The sequence below is a fragment of the Alexandromys fortis genome, unplaced genomic scaffold (genome assembly GCF_014885135.2).
Source record: "Alexandromys fortis isolate MF-2015 unplaced genomic scaffold, M_Fortis_MF-2015_v1.1 scaffold_83, whole genome shotgun sequence".
Classification (NCBI taxonomy): Eukaryota; Metazoa; Chordata; class Mammalia; order Rodentia; family Cricetidae; genus Alexandromys; species Alexandromys fortis.
The window spans coordinates 4,124,736-4,146,909 of record NW_026068001.1 but is presented as its reverse complement, the minus strand read 5'-3'; the positions used below and the strand labels follow the sequence as shown (position 1 = coordinate 4,146,909).

The 22,174-nt window shown below is 36.4% G+C and overlaps 1 protein-coding gene across 1 annotated transcript in view; it reads left to right on the top strand.

The window, feature by feature from the left end:
• Maoa (monoamine oxidase A) overlaps nt 1-22,174 on the top strand; it is a 66,996-nt gene that overhangs the window by 7,699 nt on the left and 37,123 nt on the right. The window contains exons 2-3 of the mRNA XM_050160828.1: nt 8,567-8,661; nt 14,643-14,780. Of these exons, the coding sequence (XP_050016785.1) occupies nt 8,567-8,661; nt 14,643-14,780 (233 nt within the window). The remainder of the gene's footprint in view (nt 1-8,566; nt 8,662-14,642; nt 14,781-22,174) is intronic.

Sequence of the window (22,174 nt, the reverse complement as noted above, 5' to 3'; positions counted from 1 at the left end):
TGCTTATTACAGTCTGGGCCTCTCTGCTGGTCTCTCTCTGGGGGTCGTAATCTGGGCACAACACTTTGATAGTTAGTTACATATTAACCATGTCTGAGGGTCTTAGTAACTGCTCATAATATTCAAAAGGGCCAAAATGGAAGCCCCAAAAAGGCAAATGAATTTTCAAATATCCCAGAAGTCTCAGTGACTCATCTAAACCTTTGATCCTTAAAAATACTTACTTTCAGGACATTCGTTTTCTATTCCCTATCTCCCTAGTTTTCTGTGAAGGTTTATCCATGGATCTGTAGTAACTGTGTTTACTTACCTTGAGCATTGATTGATGAACTAAAACCTAGTTAGTATCTGCTACCTGAAAGTAATTTACAGATGTGACTGTATTATACTGCTGTTGCTCATGGGCAGCTACATTGAAAAATGTGTGGTATCCTATTAGGTTTGGAAACTCTCATGTGACAAACATACTTGCCTTTAAACGTCTATTATTATTGTCTATATGGTGTGTGTGTGTGTGTGTGTATGTGTGCATGCATGCATGCATGATAATAGCTGTGCAAGTGCTACAGCAGACAGGTGCTGTTCTCTCCTTTCACCTTTATTTTCACCTTTATATGGGTTCTGGGAATTGAGAACAGATCACCAGGATTGTGCAATACCTGAGTTTATAAACTGAGCCATCTAGCTAGCCTATACATACTTTTATTTTTATTTTTTGTACATTTTAGATATATTTATTTTATTTTATGTGTATGAGTGTTTTTGTCTGCGTTTATGTATGTGAACTGTGTGTGTGCCTTATGCTTGAGGAGGTCAGAAAGTAGCATGAGATTCACCTGGAACTGGAGTTATAAATGGTTTTGAATCACCATGGAGGTGCTGGGAACTGAACCCAGTTCTTCTGTAAGAGCAACAATTTCTCTTAACCTCCGAGCCCTCTTTCTAGCCTACACACCTCTATATACTTTAAAATAATAATTTGGGATGCTGAGTAGAGAGTAAACAGTTGTTATCAGTTATTTTTAGCTTTTTGGACCAAATATGCCCTTGAAAATCGGGTATGGTAGCTTAAATTTTTTAATTCTGGCTCTTAGAAAGTTGAGGCAAGATAATTATTTCAAGTTGGAGTCAGCCTGGACTAAATAGTGAGTTCCAGATCAACCTGTGATATGGGATTTCCCTCTGTACGGTGTGAATACCACTGGTAAATAAACAAACTGCCTTGGCCTGTTGATAGGACAGAACTTTTGTGGCTGGAAAAACTAAACTGAATGCTGAGAGAAAGGAGGCAGAGTCAGGGAGCAGTCACATAGCTCCACCTGAGACAGATGCTGGAACTTTAGCCATATGGCAATACACAGATTAATAAAAATGGGTTAAATTAAGATGGAGGAGTTAGCCAATAAGAAGCTAGAGCTAATGGGCCAAGCAATGATTTAATGAGTACAGTTTCTGCCGGCAAACAAACAAGCAGCCCTCCTTCAACAAGCCTGAGCTACTGAGTGAGACTGGTTCATAAACCAAAAGAAGATGCTAGGGAAGTGACGCAGTGGGTAAAATGTTTTCTCTACAATCATGAGGACCTGAGTTTAGAACCTATATAACCACAGAAAAATTCAGTATGGTGGTGCATTTCTATAAGTCAAACACTGGCAGTGGGGTGAGCTGATTTGGACTGGAGCTGTGGAAACATATTCTGGGGACTTACTTGTCAGATAGTCTAACTAAAAGGCAAGCTCCAGGTTCAGTGACAGACACTGCTTCAAAACATAGGTTGGTGAAATGGTAGAGGAAGAAAAAGTCAATTTCTGGTATCCACCTGTTAATGTACCACAGGCCCCTACCCCACACACATGGTAGAGGGGCAGGAGAGAAGTGGGAAAGGGAGAGTGGAGGGAGAAGAAATCACCACACAAATATCCCTTTGAAAATCTGTTAAAAGCTATTTGAATTTTTCATTTTAAAGATGGTCATATTTTTATAAATAGACTTTTTCCTTTTTATCCTGGGTTAACATTGTATGTTCTTGAAACCTTTTCATTGTCCTTGTGCCTGCAGTGTAATTTGAACTGATTCTGAGATTTCACAGAAGTGGTAAAACATAAGAATTGTAAGAAAATTCAACTGGATGCATGCTTTTAATCTCAGCATTTAGGTAGAGGCAGGAGGAGGATCAGTAAATAAAGATCTTTGGCTACATATCAAGTTCAAAACCAGTCTGAGTTATATGAAAATTTGTCTCAAACAAATAAGTGAACAAGCAAACAAAAGATAAGTTTACTAACATAAGAAAGTTAGTAGTAAATAGACTATGATGGAATAGTTCTAACATTCATACTAAAACTAATGAACGTAATTTTTCTTTTGCTTTGTTCATTTCTTTTTTTTTCTCTTTTATTGAGACAGTGTCTCGTGTATTCAAACTGGCTTCAAAATCATTATGTAGCTGAGGATGACTTTGAACTTCTGATTTCCCTGTACCCACATTTGAAATGCTGGGACTATAGGTTCCAAGCCAGTTTTTATGATTCCGGGGATCAAACTTGATCTTGGCTTTAAGCATCATATATAAGCACTCTACCAACTGAGCCATATCCCCAGCCAATAAGATTACTTTTAGTCAGTTTGAAAGACTAATATTTAAAGATCTTACATTTTGGAGTTAAGCCATTGATACTAAATATGCATTTATTGTTTATTTTGTATTTATTATAGATTATAAAGATCAATGGCCTTCAAAGCATTAGATAAAATTTTGACTTACATGAAAGAAACAAGTTTGATCAGAGGGTGCTCTCCAGTTTATCTGCTAGCTCATTTCTCTATACAGTAGCTAATGTAAGACATAAGACCCCTCTATGTAGCAGAATTTATATCTATGAATATGAAGTGCTGCTGGTACTTGCTGAGTATCCCTAACTTGAAGATAAAAAATCTGAAAGTTTTTGAGTGCTCACATGATGCTACATGTGGAAAATTCTGTATCTTACATCGTGTGGCAGGTTACAGTCAGAAAACACATGAGAAGTATTGCATGAAGCCACTTTAAGCCTATGCATAGAAGATGTATGTTTAAAATAAGTGAATGCAGTATTTAGATTTGGGTCTCTCCCCCAATCCNTATGACAAACAGAAAAACATAGAAGAGTTCTTTTTTAATGCGAGCAGGTAAAGCACAGATAATCTTTGCAGTCTAGAAAGACATTTTCTTTCCTTAAGACAGACTCTTGCTATGCAGCTCAGGCTGGCATTGAATTGCAGCAATCCTCCTGCCTCAACCTCTATACAATACTATCTATAGAATTAGGGACAAGACCTCCCACACACAAATAAAGTCTAAACAAATAATCTGAAATCTAAACAACTTAGGGTCTAATAAAGTATTACAAGATGAGGGATATTCAGGATATGTTTAAGATTGGTTCACAGTGTCAGGAGCAACTAATTCTGCCTGCAGGAAATTGCAGGGTAATTATTTTATGGAGGAAGTAGTACTTGACGAAAGTGTTCTGTACTTTAGATAAGTTATGAACGAAAATGAAAATGACATTTGAATAGTTTCCAAATTAAATGAGTTAACTGTGAGCTGTGGCTTACATTAAAACCCTTTTTATTGTATGCTCAATTCATTCATTTGTTCATTCGATCATTCATTCATCCATTTATTTATCCATCCATTCATTCAGTATTTGTCAATAAAGTGTTCACTATGTGCCTTCAGTAAAATTTGTAAGGATTTGTTCTCTGTTTTCCGGCTTTGAGAATGTTGACTAGAAACTTTAACATAAACTGTGTTTGATTATACTTTTTTATTGTCCCTGAATCCAAGTGTGCAGTTATATAGGAATTTTGTTAGTCAGGGACCACATCACAAAATAGTAAGAAACTAACTGTGCACATTCTGGGGTGATGATCAATATGAAAAGTTGGAAATACTACTTGTAATTATAGAATAATCTTGTGAGGTGTTAGAGGATAAGCCATGACTATATCAAAGCTTTGTTCCCATACTTATGTTATAGATGTTATAATGTTATTTAACTAGGGCCCTGCTTATGGAAGTTTATTACTGTAACTATTTGAACAATTTTGAAAGTGATTAAACCAGCTTTTCCTAACTGTATTTTGATGCACAGTCTTTTAAAAAAGAATAATAGAGTGTGGAGAGATGCTGAATTTAATGAGTATTTATTATTATTATTATTATTATTATTATTATTATTATTATTTTGCTGCAGGACTGCTCAGGGTTTTGAATATAAACAGTATTCTCTGGAAATTTATCCCAAAAGGAGAAGTATAATTATCTCAACTTTTATGAAAATTAATGTTCTTCCGTGGAGTGTCTTATCTGAGGATTAGTGTTCATAAAACTTATGGCTTTAAATTTAGACTTTCTCTTTGTTCAGAATTTGAGAATATCTTTGTGGAACATTTTTAGTGTACTTTAAATTTCAGCAAAAGACTTAGACAAATAACGAATTAAGAAGTAATTACATTTCCCAACTTAGGTGAGATTTATTTATCTAAAGTGAAGATAAATGCTGAGCAATAATCAAATAAGTTGAGATTGTCTAGACAACCAGTCTGTTGAATTAAGGGCAAATTGAAGTTAACTGTTAGATTAATTCTATTTATCACTTAAGACTGTACTATGTTTTTAGCTTAGTGAAATTGAAAGGATTGTAAAATTTGGCCTTTTTAAAAACACAAAATTATTTATCTGCCAGTCAGCACAAAATCCAGATAGACAGATAGGTAGACAGACAAACAAGAATGTTTGTATATATCAGTAACCAGCTTGTGTGCATACTGAGATACTTTGTTCTTGTCTGTCAGCAATACATGCTTAAAAATCAGAAAAACCGGCTATTAATACTTAGAATATTCTGACTCCATTGGGCATACACACACACACACACACACACACTGACGTGATAACTATCCTCATTAAACTTTTTTGGTTACTTGAGATAAAGGTAATATAAGGGCCAGAGACAACTCAGTGATCCTTTGCTGGCCTAGCTAACATGTATAAGACATAGCTAGCATGTATAACATGTTCAACTCTAAGTAACAGTAAAACCTACCCTGTTGCAGGGTATAGTGGTGCACATCTTTAATCCCAGCAAAGACAGAAGCTGGCAAATTAGTCAAGGCTACATAGGAAGGCCTTATCTGAGATGAGAAAAAACAAAAAGCAAAAAACGCTAAACCAAACCAAACCAAACCAACCAACCAACCAAACAGTAAAACAAACAAACAAGATACCTCTGTTGCCCTCAGCCATATGAATGTGGTTTTGTTTTTTTAGCATAGTTTTCCCACTGACTGCAGCAAGCATTTGGACACCTGCAACATAGCAGGGGCTCTGCTCTAGGGAAGCAACAAGTTTTCATTGAGCTGGCATAGTTGCAAGGGTTTATAATCCCAGCACTCTGAAGGCTGAAGAAAAATGAATCTCATGTTTAAGACTTGCTTGGGACTCATATCTTGTTTCTGTTTGATTTGCTCCTCATTTTTTGCTATCCGAGCACACTAGCCTCATTGCTTATAGTACACACATAGAGCCTTTAGACATTTCACAGCATACTTTTTAAATAGGATCCTTGCTATTTCTTCATAATTCCTTTTCTCCTGACTACTTATTTTAAATATTAATTTTAATCCTTCCCTTTCTCCTCTTTTCTTTCCCTTCTTCCCATTACTTCTTTCTTTGACATACATAGTCTTGCTACACAGCCAGATGGGCCTCAAAATTTATATCTTCCTGCATGAGCCTTCTGCATGAGCCTTCTGCATGAAGGAATTACAGGCATGTTCCACCATGCTCAGTTGAGATCTGTTATTTCTACAAGTGATCATTGAGTTTTGTAGCGACTGGGGAGAGGGTAGAATGCATGGTTAAGGAGTATAATCTCAGAGACTTGTATTTATAGTAGGTATCCTCTTTTGTTTTCCCTCCAAATTGACAACTATAGTTGTTACATTAGGAAAACTTCAATGAAGCTGAGCATGCTGCTGTATACTTGTAATCACAACACTCAGGAGGCTGAGGCAGTATTGCTGGCAGTTCAATGCCAGCCTGAAATGCATAGCAAGACCCTGTCCTCTTTTTTTTTTTCTGAGACAGGGTTTCTCTGTAGCTTTGGAGCCTGTCCTGGAACTAGCTCTTGTAGCCCAGGCTGGCCTCAACCTCATAGAGATCTGCCTGCCTCTGCCTTCCGAGTGATGGGATTAAAGGCATGCGCCATCACCGCCCAGCAAGACCCTGTTTTATAAAGAAAACGTCTTTCTAGACTGCAAAGATTGTCTATGCTTTACCTGCTAGCAGTAAGAAAAGAACTCTTCTGTGTTTTCTAACCTTTTGTTTGTCATGAAAATTCTTTATTCGTCATTGTCATCCCAAACAACATGAAAACTGAAACATTAACATTAATTTATTCTGCATCATGAAAAAATGTTTGGCATAAGAGTCATAACATGTAACCTGGGCTGGCCTCAAACTCATAATATAGTTGTGAATAGATGCTCTTGAAGTCCTGATCCTCTTGCCTTTACATCCACTTGCTGGTATTATATGTGTACAATACCATGCTAGGTAAACTAGATAGACACAATCTCTAAAAAAAAAAAAAGACACTCAGTATATAGTTGATTATATTTGAGGATCCATGGATAGGGATGGCTAACACTAGTTGATTTTCCTAAATAGCATCCTATTTAAATTCCAAGACCAATTATTCAGATTAATATTTAGGGCCACAGGGACATTTTCTTATTCTCATCATTCTTTATTCACATACCAAAAATTGTGCTTCTCAGTGATAACAAGCCAATTTACTCCCATATCTTATAGCACATTACATCCTTGACAAATCCAGGATAGTAGTGCTAGTGATAGCATCAATGCTATTACTAATAAATGCTAATAAAATACCATTTTGCAGTTATTCCTGGCTTTGGAACATATACCACTAAAATTTAGCAAATTAATTGGTTTATAATCACTCTAAATAGCACATTTCTTCAGCCACATATATATATATTGATATTATTTTACTACCGTCACCTCTACTGTTACTCATTTTTCTCTAACATTCTAGTTAGCCTTTCTCCCTTATATTTACCTCTACAGTATGATTTATTTCATTTTAACAGATGGTTCAAAGATAAACAGATACTATGGTAGTATTTGAAATATAATGTATGCAAGCTGAAAAATATGTATATACAAATATGTATAGCCTTATGCTGAGAATTAAGAGTTCCTGAAAGCAATGGCACTCCAGTAATCATAAAAACACCACATTTTGGTTTGTAATTTTATTCCTTGCCCCCCAAAAGGGATCAAGGCTCACTACAGAAATGGGTGATTATAAGGTTTGGACAGGCAGGGAAGATACTGTGAGCCTGGGGCATCCTGTGGCACCATAAAGTAAGGAAGTTCATACACATATACAAACACAACTAATAGAGGTATGCAAAAGACACACAAGAACCAAAGAATTTCCCGTGAATAATTTGAATAATTTAAACAATAAATAATACAGTATTAGATTATATGCTGGAGTCCAAACAAATATGAGTGAGTTCATAATAATGACTGAAAAAATAAACAAGAAAAAGAAACAATTTGTACTGTTGAAGAATTCCCAACAATTTATATAAATACAGTAACTTCAAAGTGGTAGACCATAACTTCCATTTGTTCAAATGCAGAGTATGTATAGCAGTCCTTCCAAAGAGTACAGTATAAAAAGGAGAGTGATTGTGTAATATTATGGGGGAGAAAGCTGGGAAACCCTTGCTGAGCTAGGTGATTAGATTATGATTATCATAAATGATCATACATACTGATATCATGTGTCTTTGATAAAATAGTAATTTATAACACTGTCTTAACTTTTCCACTGCTACAATATTGAATTTGAAATATATATTTTGTAAAAGCTTTTATTTATAGATGAGAACCTGTTCATTAGCTTTGAGCTAATGAATGAAATTAAGTACAACTCCTAACTCTAAGAATCTTAGAATCTACGGAGGGAAACAATATTTAGGAACTATGTAATATAGATATAAGTAATAGGAACTGGTGGTAAAATTTAAATTGAGAAAAGTCTAGACATCTGAGTACTGCTGCAGGTATGAAAGTTTTACAGAAAAACACCATCTTCTGTTTATTTAATTAAAATTTTTAGTGCTAAAGATGGAACTCTGGGTATGAGGCATGGTAGGCAAATGTTCTTCCACTGAATCACTGAGTCCTATATCTGTTTATGCAGTCCAAATTTCTGGAAGAGGGATCAGAGGATTCTCTAAGTGTGATTTGACTAGTCTAGAAAACAAGATACACTTTCAAAAATATTACTATTTTTTTTCCAATAGCTAACCTTAAATACAAGATGAATAAGCTAGTCATTTGGTCAAAGTTTCTTACAATAATAGCAAAATCAACAAATTAAATGTACTGTCCTTTACTCATTTTCTGGATAGATCTGATCAAGTCTGGAATGTCTGGCATTTAGATGTTAATGCTTCGTCTCTTTTATTTTGCCTTTAGGATTGGCTGCTGCCAAACTCTTGTCTGAATATAAAATTAATGTCTTGGTTTTGGAAGCTCGTGATAGAGTTGGAGGAAGAACATATACTGTGAGGGTAAGTGATTTCAATAATTATAGCATGTCACTTAAAAGTATAAATAGGGCCACTTGAAGTCATAGCACTGAATAAGATCACACAGTTAAGCCATTTGCCCACCAAGTCTAAACTATTTCATCAAGTAAATGTTCTTTTTCTTTCTTTCTTTCTTTCTTTCTTTCTTTCTTTCTTTCTTTCTTTCTTTCTCTCTCTCTCTCTCTCTCTCTCTCTCTCTCTCTCTCTCTCTCTCTCTCTCTCTCTCTCTCTCTCTCTCTCTCTCTCTCTCTCTCTCTTTCTTTCTTTCTTTCTTTCTTTCTTTTCTGAGACAGTATTTTTCTCAGTATCTAAGGCTGGCCTTAAACCCATTATATAGTTCTGGCTGCCCTCAAATTCATTCTCATACCTCAGTCTTCCAAGTGCTGGGATTATAGACATATAGTACTATGATCATTTTTCAACAAGTGCTTACTAGACAGTGATGGCCTCTGACTTCAGTCACTCACATTCTAATAAAATAACAAATGTGAACAAATAACTTTGTTACAGTGTTATAATCTCTATTAAGAGAGTCAAATTGAGTATATAGTACCTGAGGTAATGTAGTAGTTTGACTGTACTAAAAGTAATTTTGTAGCCCAAATAAACACACACACACACACACACACACACACACACTCAATGTAGGTTCCTTGTTTGTTCAACAAATATAAAGTATAAAAAAGTGTAGAAGTAAATGTAACATATCTTGTGTACTTTTTGCTTTGGCCTTTTTGCTCAGCCTAAGTCTGGCTATGTAAAAGAAGCACAGTTCTTGTTATATCACTGCCTTTTATATATTAACTACATTAGTATTCTGGGAAATTGTGAGCTAATTATTGTTTATTATTACTGTGTTTACGAATAACTGAATCTATGGGTGCTCATGAAAAAGTACATTTGGAGAAGATATAAGGAAATAAGGTGAAAGATTTAAGTTTGTAGGGCATGGAATGAGACAAGGAGACATAGGGAGAAGGAGCTAGAGCTTAGAAGCTAAGAAGGAGGGCCAGCCTGAAACACTGCTATGCTAGCCTGTCACTGGAGGGAAGAGGAAGGAATGCTCAACAGTGCCAAATGATATAGGATAAAGGTAGAAACATTTCTTTGTTTGTGGTAGTTAGAAATTCATTAATGATCTCCTTTGGTAGAATACACAAATAGAATGGTAGTGATTGAGTACTAGCAGTGTAAAAAAAAATATTGTTTTTACAAAAAGGCCAGAAGAAGAGAATGCCTGCCTAGGTAGATGTTTCTGTTAGGCTAATAACAGAATGGCCTATGCAATGATAGTAACAGTGGCTTAGGCAGTGAAAACATTAAATTATTTCACAGACATTTACTAGTAGATATTCCAGGACAGTACAGGAGTTTAGCTTTGTCATTAAGGTTTCAGGTTTTTCCTAGCCTTTCTTCTACCGTTCTTTGCATGTTGGCTTGTTATATTTTGGTAACAAAGTGAGTACTGTGGCTCTAAGCAAGTCTTCTCTCAAGGGACCAAGAATCCCTGGGCCTTGTGACTCACAGTAGTAAGCACTTGAAAGGCCTAGGCAAGAGACCAGCCTGTGCTACATAGTGGTGTCTTGTTTAAAAAACAAACAAACAAAAGGACAATAGAATGAAAGAGCAGCACTATCCTTGGCTGAGGCAAACAGAACTTTTACCAGTAAACTCCAGGCAGACATTTGTCTCATTAGGCACAGCAGCTATCTCCACTGTAGGGAAAGCAAACATTGCCAGGCAGTGGAGAAGAAACCAGCATAAAAAGGAGATTTGGAATGCTGCTGCAATAGCTGAGTAATGGCATCTCAACTAGGATGATACAGTAACTCTTCCAGTCATACCATGTCACGCATTCTTTCTATTATGTGCATCTACTTCACTAGACCCATGAGGCCTGTTTCTATTTTGCTCAGGCATCATCTGGAAATTTGTGAGTAAATTCTTAGGACTTCTGAATCTCCATTTGCTTTTTCCCCTTTTTAATTTTTTTAAAACAGGGTTTCTCTGTAGCTTTGGGACTTGTTCTAGAACTAGTTCTTGTAGACCAGGTTGGCCTGGAACTCACAGAGATCTGCCTGCTTCTGCCTCCCCAGTGCTGGGATTAAAGGCGTGTGACACCACCGCCCAGCTTCCTTTTGCTTTTTAATGAGCTTCCAAGGGAGAGGGGTTGCAGATATGCTTCTCCGCAGTATAAAATATGCTCCATTCCTTTACTTTAATGTAAATCAATTGACATTAAATTTATTTGGAGTATTTCTGAGTTTTTCCTTAGATATAGTCTGCTGCAAGTTTTGGTTAAGAGCATTTGTTGCTCTTGCAGAGGACCTGGGTTTGATTCCAAGCTCCTATGTCATGGTTAACAGCCATTTATAAATCCAGTTCCAGGTCTAAAGTCCTCTTATGACTTCTGTGGGCAGGAGGCATACCCATCGTGCACACACATACATGTAGGCAAAACTGTTGTATACATTAAAAATGAACAAAACGAATAAGGAGACTAGAATCTCTTCACTATACCTACCCAAGTCTAACTTTGATAAGTCCTAATATCATTTTCACATGCAAGTCTTCTCAGCTGAGTGATAAGATATATGTCTTTCAAGAAGCTCCTGTATACGTTTATTTAAATTTTCTGTTTGTTTTTGAGACAGGGTCTTACTCTGGCTGTCCTGGAACTCATATGTAGACCAAGCTGACCAGGAACTAGCAGATATTTACCTGCCTCTATCTCCCAAGGCTGGGATTAAAAGCATGGACCACAGTATCTGGCTCTTCATTTTAAATTTTTGAGATTGGTTCTTTCTGTGTAATCAGACTGACTTTCAACTTGAGATCCTACTGCCCCAGCCTTTGGAGTGATAGAATCATCAGTGTGTACTCCTACAACCAGCCCATCTTTACATTGAAATTGAAGGCATTGTATGGTAGGGAAAAAGACAAGTTGAATATTTTGCTTATATTCACTTAGTAGATGTGATTCTGTCATTTTTGAAAAATAGTCTTTCATTTTAGAGATACACATTAAGTTATCCCTTAGTCCTACTTTTCTTATAATTTAAATCTTTTGCTTATTAAAAAGGAACACCAGTCATGATGCAGATTTTCAGTTAAGAGCAAGTCATGTAAAGGAAATGAAATTCCAACATGCTTATCCAAATCTATGTGTTATTAGCTTGAGCTACTTGGCCATTTTGCTCTATTTATATATGTCAGCAGCAGACAGGAATTATTAGCGTCTATTCAGTACTGTACTCTTTGGTATATGAGAAATAAATCTTAGAAATACTTAGAAATGAACACTTAGCATTTATATTTCAAATGCCTAGAGAGATATAAGGAAGGTATACGAAGGGTCAGAATGGTATTAATAGAAAGCATTAAACAATAATCAGTCAGGATAATTGTGGAAGAAGAAGTCATATATACTATTCAGAGCTTAAAAAAACCAAAATTCCAAATGTGATATTCTCACCTGACTTCTTCTGATGGATTTTTTTTCTACAAGTTCAGAACTTAACAATTTTTCATTATTAAACCATCTATAATTCTACAGAATCAAATTAATAAAGTTGGAATGCCTGCAAGGCCACCACAAGGTCAACATATTTGTCCCCTAATAGATTTCCATGTTTGTGGCCTCTTAGGCTGAGTAACATATTCTAAATAAGAAAGAATAAGCACAGCTTGACAGAGCACCACATTACACTTCTTAGAGTCTTCCTGCAGAACTCAAGGTACCTCATCTGAGTATTTCTGATTTTTAAGGAAACCTTTTATGAAATGCCTCACTCTTTTTCCTGCTTCATTTAGGATTATATGCTTTAAAGAGAGTGTCAGTATTCTAAAGATATATTTGGAAATTCTCAAGAGTTTCCTTGTTGTCTGTGTTAAAGCAATAGAAATTTATTGGTGCACTGATTTATTCTTAAGAAGATGTTGGAGACTAAAGAAGCTTCAGGAGACAATATTGACAGTTAGTGAAAGAAAACATGAAGATTATGATATCCAGATTAAAGAAATTGAAATAACCCTTCACTACTACTGCTAAAGCAGAATGGAAACCTTGAGTGACTCCTTTATATTATTGAAATAAGTAAAATGTTAACTAAAATTCACTGTATTGACCTGTCAGGGAAGTTAGAAATTAGTAAATATATATGTTGAACAGACATCTTAAAATTGACCATCCAAACTGATGTGTGTGTATGTGTGTGTGTGTGTGTGTGTGTGTGTGTGTGTGTACTGGGCATGAAACCCTGAACATAACTGGGCAAGAACTGAATCACTGAGGTATAACCCCATGACTAAAATACATTCTTGTTGAGGAACATAAAACATTCACTTTGGAGAGCTGCTGATGAATTGCTCAGTGGTAGAATAATTTTCTACTTTGTTAAATGTCCTAGGTTCCCTTGCCAACAACTGCAAAAGCAAGATTCATTCCTACACAGCAACTTATCAATACTTTGGTTCTTGTTTAGCACTTCCAGACCACCGTTCATTCTGTGTGAAATTATTTTGCCTTTGTCTTCAAAATACATCTGGAATTCACTGTTTCCTAGGATTGTCACTGCTATATTATGGGTGGAGCCACTATAACCTCTAGGCCATGTTACTGCTTTAGTTTTCTGATTTCCCTGTTTTTACTTTTGTTTATATTATCTATTTTATCACAGCAGTGAAAGTGGGTTCTTCAAATCTAAGTTAGACCTTAGCACTATTTAAGCCTTCCAAAGGCTCACCTTCTCACTGGAAAGCCAGTGTCTTTCCAGTGCCCTGAGAAGGACTCCCTAATTGACTTTCTCCCTTGTTCATTTTTTTCCATCCCAGGGAAATATGTGTATGAGGAGGGGTTTTCAACCGCTCTTTTCAGGTTGGCCTGCATCTTAGAATTAAGGGTGAACTGCAAGAAGACTAGGCTACATGTGCATTTCCTCCTAGCTTCAAATCTCAGATACTGAAAAGAAACAGTTATCTTGTATTATTAGTATCTTGTAAATCTTTTCTGAGAAAAATAACTCTCAGAAGTTTACTTAGGTTTGCAAGGTTTTTAAGTACAGTGATTACTACACAACAAAAAGTAATCAGTTAAGTAATGATAAAAGGCAATATGTATGCATAATAACTGATGGAAACAATAGAAGACAAGTACACCTGAAAACTTATTAAAAATGCACAAAGGAGTTGTGTGTTGCCAATATTCAATTCGTTGATTAAATCAAATGCATTAATAAAAAGCTGGAAAAGTAGAGAGCTGCATTTAAGAGGGAAAATAAAATAGTTTTAGTGTATGAGAGAGTACATATTTGTAAATAATTAAATAGTTATATGAATATTTTTATACTTTTAAATATACTTTTGCCATGATCCATTTTTCCCTAGAAATGTTTTAGAATATCAGCAAAAGTCCACGAATATGGGCTGATTTAAGATTTTATCTAGCAGAAATCAGGCAATTAGGATTATTAAATACCTGGAAGACTCCTAAAGCAATAACCCTATAGAAAAGTACATGTAATAAGCTAAGTGATTTGCAAAGGATCTAGATCAGCAAGATGTACTAGTGCTTTTTTTTATGTGTTGTATTGCTGAATCAGCCTCACCAATAGTTCTACAAATGGACATGCCTATTGAATTGTCAGAAAGGCAAAAAGGTTTTGAGTTTCAGGTGTACATTATAAAGGATATGCAAATCCAATTAAGTTAGCAAATAAACAAGATCTTTCATGACAAAAAGGTTTCTTTTTTTATTTTGATTTTTCGAGACAGGGTTTCTCTGTAGCTTTTTGGTTCCTTTCCTGGAACTAGCTCTTGTAGACCAGGCTGGCCTGGAACTCACAGAGATCCGCCTGCCTCTGCCTCCCGAGTGCTGGGATTAAAGGCGTGCGCCACCACCGCCGGCGACAAAAAGGTTTCTTGATTACAGAGTTTAAGTGACATCACTTTTCCTCTTTCTGCAGAATGAACATGTTAAATGGGTAGATGTTGGAGGAGCCTATGTGGGACCAACCCAGAACAGAATTTTACGCTTGTCTAAAGAGCTAGGCATAGAGACTTATAAAGTGAATGTCAAAGAGCGTCTAGTTCAATATGTCAAGGTAAGCCTGACTTTTTATTCATATGACCAATTCAAGAACATTTTATTTGAGAAAGATTGTTTATTTGTGACTTTTTCTCCCTTTAAAGTTAATTTTTAAATTCTTTCATTGTGTATTTTCACTTTGCATGATATGTTGCATATTACATAAGTATATTGTCATATAAGCATATATTATATATTGAGTATGTTCCTTCTATTATTACACCTTCTTTTCTTCCCCCTCCCATTAGCTTCCTTTATTCCCCTATGTAGTTTTGCTTCTACTTTCATATTTTTTTGTATCTGTATAAAAATCTAGGAACTACAAATAAGATAAAACATAATATTTTCCTTTCTAAGATTGTCTTAATTTGTCTAATATAATTGGCTTCAGATGCTTAAAATTTCCAGCATAATTTTATTGTTTTGTATAACTGAAAAATTCCATCATTTATATCTACATTTTCTTTATCAATTCCTGTGACACTTAGGTTGGTTTCATAATTTAGCTATTATGAATAATGCTGCAATAAATATTTATGTGTAAGTAGCTCTGTGATATTTTGATAAGGAGTTCGTTGGGTAAATACCTAGGAATGGTAGATTTTGGCCATATGGTAAATCTAATATTAGTTTTTTCAGAGACCCCCATACTGATTTTCATAGCAACTAAAATAGTCTACATTTTTACCAGAGTGGTGTGTAGGTGTTTCTTTTGCCCATATCCTTCTCATGATTGGTTGTTATTTGTTTTTTTTTTTTTAATGGTGACCATTCTTGCTATAGTAAGATGAAATCTCAATGTAGTTTTCATCTCTAATGGTTATTGTATTTCATCTTTCAAAAACTTATCTGTACATATTATTAGTCAGTTTATTGCCTAAATTCTTTGATTTGTTATTGTTTAGATTTTTGTATTTTTTAAATAAATTCCAGATATTAATTCTCTGTCTGTCAGATAGGCAGAAGCTTTTCTTTGACTGAAAATATTTTTTTTCATGTTCAGGATATTCTGATTATGGTTTCTCCACCCTTATTTCCTCCTAGCTCTCATAACCTCCACTTCTATCCAACTGCACACGTTCTCTCTCTCTCTCTCTCTCTCTCTCTCTCTCTCTCTCTCTCTCTCTCTCCCTCTCATTAGAAAACAAATAAATAAAATAAACAAACCAGAATTTAAAAAAACAAAAAAGCATAAGAAATACACATGCACAAAACATGACAACATAAAAATCAAAAACTGTAATATACAAACAAAAGACCAGTAAGACAAATGCCCCCCAAAACAGCATGAGACAAAAAAAATCTACAAATACCATTGCTGGACATGGAGCTTACCCTTAAGTGTGGTTTATAGATCCAGTGAGAGTCCATTGGAACAAACTAATTTTTCCTTTGCAAGTGGTTGCTGATTAGAAGTAGCTTCTTAGTTAGGGATGGGGGCTTGTGTCCACTGCCCCCTCTCAGCACTTGCACCATCTGGCTTGGATCTATACAGGCCTAGCAGAAGTTTTTTAATTTCATGAAGTTTCATTTGTCAGTGTTGACATTACTTTCTGAATAACTGTAATCCTATTTAGAAAATCCCTAAATATGCCTAAATTTGAAGTGTTTCTCTACTTTTTCTTGTGACAGTTTTTAAAGTCTCAGGTTTTGGATCCTATCTTAGTTACTTTTGTGTTGCTATAACAAAACACCATGAGCAAGGTCAATTATGAAAGAAAGCATTTAATTGGGCTTATGGTTTCAGGGAGCTAGAATATTTGATAGAGGAACAAAGAAACGGTGGCAAGAATAGCTGAGAGGTTACATCTGAGTCTGCAAGCAGGAGAAAGAGACAGGGAAGAGGAGTGAGCATACTGAAAATGGCAGTCTTGAATTCTCAAAACTCTTCACAAGTGACACATGTCTTCCAACAAAGTCATACCTCCTAATCCTTCCCAAATAGTTCTACCAACTGAGGACCAAATATTCAAATATATGAGCTTATGGAACCATTCTCCAAAGTAATTTCTGAGACGATAAGCAATCTTTTAATTGTCACCACCTGTAAAATCAAAAAGCAAATTACATACTGCCAAAATACAATGCCAAAGAATATATTTTACCATTCAAGAAGGGATGAATCAGGGCAAAACAAAGAAATACTGGACCAAAGAAAGATTGAAACCTGACAGGGCAAACTGCCTGTAGTTTCATGTCTGATGTCAAAGAGTTTAGATAGCTCCATCTTCCCAGCCTTGATACCCGCAAAGATAAGATCTCTCTCTCCCTCTCTCTCTCTCCCTCTCCCCCTCCCTCTCCCTCTCCCCCTCCCTCTCCCCCTCCCCCTCCCTCTCCCCCTCCCCCTCCCTCTCCCCCTCCCTCTCCCTCTCCCCCTCCCTCTCCCTCTCCCTCTCCCTCTCTCCCAAGGTAGTTTCACTCCATGCATGCAACTCTTCTTTAACGATATTCCATGGCTCTGGAATTTCTAACATCTTAGAGTTTCCAACAAAATCTGAGTTTCACTTTTACATCATTACAAGTCTTCTCAGGCCTCCTTGTAAAGACTCTCCTGCCCCACTCTTGGCCTCAGCAACTCTCCTTAACCATGGAGGAAGATTCCTCAACCTTTTATTTGTGTACCCTTCATGATTCTAAAACCAGAACCATGTGGACAACACTGCAAAGCTTGACTACCAACTTGGGGTGAACCCAACATCCTTGAGTCACATTTGTAGAAACTTAGATTTGGTGTTGATTTTTAGGAGCAGAAAATTCCATAGGCCTTTTATTTTCACAAGTTGGAATCTTAGTTTGATGGGGTCTTATAATGAGGGCAACCCTTCCTTTATCCCAATGCATATCAGGCCTTTCTCATCTCTTTCTGCAAAAGTCTTGGCTCCAACATTAAATTTCAAGCTATCTTTTTGCCCCAGTTGCTCTCTTTCATTGTAGACTTGCCTAAGAGTGATTACTAATAACAAAGCAGCAGAGTCAATATGCTGCATTGAAATCTCCTCTCCCAAAGAAATCAGTCCATTGCATTTTAATTTAGCCTCAAACAAATTTTTAGGACAAGAGCAAAAAGCTGTTCCATTCTTTACCAAAATATCACAAGAATGGTTTCTAGCCTGGATCATGTTGTTCTTCTCCTCTAAAGCCTCTTGAGCTTCATAGTCGACATAGCTTTAAGCACTGTTTCTGCCATGATCCTACTAGGATGACCTATTAAGCCCCACTTATAGTGTAAGTATGGTCCTTATAGGCTCATGTCTTTGAATACTTGGTCCCCACTTGGTGAAATTGTTTGAGAAGGATTAGGAGTTATGACCTTGCTGAAGAAGGTATGTTACTGGGGATTGACCTTCAGGTTTCTAAAAACTTGTGCCATTCCTGGTGTATTCTCTCTTTGTGTAGAAGGAGCGGCACGTTGCTTCCGGCCGCCAGGGAGGGCTCCCTGCCACCGGGCTAGCTTTACCCAAAATAATTACACAAAAACTGTATTCTTTTAAACATTGTTTGGCCCATTAGCTCTAGCCTCTTATTGGCTAATTCTCACATCTTGATTAACCCATTTCTAAAAATCTGTGTAGCACCATAAAGTGGTGGCTTACCGGGAAAGATCTTAACCTGAGTCCATCTTGGAGAGGAGAGCTATAGTGACTGCCTGACTCAGCTTTCTTCCTCCCAGAATTCTGTTCTGTCTTCCCCGCCTACCTATGCTCTGACCTATCAGGCCAAGCCGTTTCTTTATTAATTAACCAATGAAAGCAACAGATAGACAGATGACCCTCCTCCATCATCTTTGTCTCATATTTTCAATCAATATGTGAGCTTTCAGCTGTTCTTGCCACTAGGCATTGATCTGCCATATGTATTCTAACCCTCTGAAGTGGTAAGAGCAACTAAATTCATTCTTTTATAAGCTGTCTCAGTCATGGCGTTTTGTCATAGCAATAGAAAAGAAACTGTGATATCTACCATAGCCTTCCTAGGCATGCCACAGGAGATGGATTTACTTGAACATACAGACAGACAGACACACACACACCTGTGCATTTTTTTTCGTAGTTCCAAGCAACTCCTGATTCACCTAGGAGCTAGTTCTAAAGGCCCAAAGAACAGAACAATTTGAAGCCATTTTAGCTTTTGAATTGGTTCTTTTTTTGCATTGTTACCCAGTATGTCTTTGAATACTTTATTCATTTGCTTTGTACCTGGCATTTCCTCTTGGAAAATGTAGCTTGTTTGTGCGTTTCGTAGTGTTTAAAGAAGAGATTGTTTAAACTCAGCTCCTCAGATCCACCTAAGAAACAATAGCCTTTTCCATTATTATTGTTTCTCACTGAAGCCAAACATGTAATGGCTTGAACCTAGAAAAATGCTTGAGAAATTAACTTTACAATCTGCTATTGTAGGACAGTTCCCAAAACTATGAGAGAAAGCGACATTTACTCATACCAAATGACATGATTTCCATACCAGTCACCACACCTCTTTGCAAAAGATACATTTTCCCTGACTATATATAATCATGTTGGGTCTGGAGGCTAAAGAATTGGGAGTTTTCTAGGAATTAAGGACATTTGTGATTTATGCATAATAAAAGACAACCAGGAGGTCAGAAATCTTAGCAAATTTGATAAACATGTAGTTCCGGATGCTTAGGATTGTGTGACAGTAATAGGTGAGAAGACAAACAAGTATTCTTTAGAAATATTGAGAACTCAGAGGTTAAGAGAAGATCAAAAAAGTATTAAGAGATTTTACAAAGTGCTGACAACTAAAGATATATCTCGGGACAGAGAATTTGCATAGTATGTAGGAGGCCTTTGATTCAATCTCAAACACCATAAAAGAATTATATAGACTATTTTGAAATGTTGGCTTTATTAGGGCACAGTGAAAACAATTTCCTATTTTCTCATTTCTATAAAGCATAGCATTTTCCTAGCCTAATGGGTGATCATAACAATAAAAATAATAGTAGTTCCCATTTACAGAAACCTTTTACATTTTTATATTTGATGTGAAGAAGGAAACCAAATCCCATGTGCTAAACTACTTAAATAGTCATAGCAACCTACTCTGCACTTCAGCTGGGAAGTGTGGGAAACCAGTTGAGTAAACTCATTTTATACGTTATTCATTCTTTCAGTGAGTCAGGTGCTTAAAGAACTTTATTGTTCCTAGAGGGTAACAGTAAAAGAACTGAGTCCTTTTTATGTATAAACTCATTATATTCTTATATCTGTTCCCTAGGCTGTCATGATTTTCCCCATTTGCAGATGAGAAGACAAAGGTTCAATGAGATAGAGTGACTTGAAAAAGCTATGAAACTAGTAACAATCTACTTATCCCTGAAAGCATGATCTTATTTACTTCACTATGTATTCCAGGAAATGAAACTGAAGTAGTGAATAGAAGAGCACTTTGCCTCTTCTGTTTGTAAAATATCTCGCCATCAGTTTCAGTGAAGACTGGCTGATAAATAAGCAGATGTAGTTAGTGAAGGACAATGCTTTTTTCCACTCCTTTACACTGCCAGTTCCATGTTCCTTTTTGTATATTTTAAACACTGAAAACTTGCTGTCAGTTATGTCCTCAGCTAAGTACTTTTTGATCTCCTGGTTATATATAAGTCCACTCTAAAACATGAGAGCAATGTAAGAATTTGGCAGGGAGCCGGGCCGTGGTGGCGCACGCCTTTAATCCCAGCACTCGGGAGGCAGAAGCAGGCGGATCTCTGTGAGTTCGAGACCAGCCTGATCTACAGAGCTAGTTCCAGGACAGGATCCAAAACCACAGAGAAACCCTGTCTTGAAAAAAACAAAATAAGAAGGTGAACCCAAGGGGAAAAAAAAAAGAATTTGGCAGGGGCACATGGTGAGTAATTCCATGTCCTAGATTCAGTCTCTCTCTCTCTCTCTCTCTCTCTCTCTGTATGTATGTATGTATATGTTGTGATTATGTGTGTCTGTGCACATATGTGTGACTATATGTTGAAACCATACATCAACTGATACATCAACTGTTTTCTACCTTACTTTTGAGACAGTCTTTCACAAGAATCTGGAGCTTACTGAGTCAGCTAGACTGACTGCTCAGCAAGACCCAGGTACCTGCCTGTTGGTGCCCTCCTTGTGCTGGGATTACAGGTGTACAATGCACCCAGGCTTAGGGATCTGAACTCAAGTTCCTTCTTGCACAATAAGTACTGTTCTGACTGTGAGCTATCTACCTGGACAACATCATTATTTTTTTTAAATCATGTTTAGTGCATATACATAGGTGTGTTCATGTATATGTGCACATACTATGATAGGTTTGGAGATCAGAGAACAACCTGTGAGAGTCACTTTTCTTCTTCTACCATGAATGTATCAGCGATTGAACTCAGGTCATCAGACTTGATGGCAAGCCCTTCCATCCACTAAGACATCTTATCAACCCTTCATCCCATTATTCTTAGTTGAGACAAAGTAAGATTAAAATGAAAAACTGGTGTTTAAGAATCTGAATGTTGCCTGCAAGTTATAAGATTCTGGTATGCTGCTCAACCTTCTTGACATGACCTTTTGAATTTAGTATATTCAATTAAGTATTGATCTTTCCAATACCCATGGAATTTTCTGGATTTCACAGAGAATCAACTTTTAGAAATGCTGATGTAATAATATTATATTTTGAGAGAACCTTTCTTTAAGATTTAACAGAAGATGAGCTCATGATAAGTTTTAAGGAAATGCTCATGATAAATCAGGTGTTTAAGCTAAAAAAAAGAGAATTATTTTAAAAGTGGTGCTAGGATTGCCTATATTGTTGCTGAGTCCCTCTCTAACAGGTAAATAAGATCTTTGATATTTCTGTTTCCAAGAAAAGGTACACCTTTATTTTTCTGGAGATAGGACATACTCACCCCCTATTATATTTTTCTTTTATCACAACATAAATGTCACTGAGCTGTTACTCAGTGCTAAGAGCTACTGGAAAAAGGTACCTTGTAGCCTTAACATTGATATTCTGAGGTTGCTCTCATTATATAGTTATTAGCTTAATGTGTGGGTACACTTGTGAGAATAAGGCAGGAGGATGGTTGTAGCTGGAGGTTTCTCTCTCACTTGCCAGTTTCTGAAAAGCCACTCTGAGGCTTAAATATTAATTACAAACTGTTTAAACGATGGCTCAGGCTTATTTCTGGCTAGCGCTTATGTTTAAATTAACCTATTTCTATTAGTTTACATTTTATGAGGATTGTGACTTGTTACCTCACATCTTGTTTCCATGGTGGCTGCTGGCTTCTCTCAGACTCTACCTCTTTTGTCCCTCTTTTTCTTTCTCTCTCTGCTTGGATTTCCTGCATATACATACATACATACATATATATATATATACACACACACATATACATCCCTGCCACGGGCCAAAGTA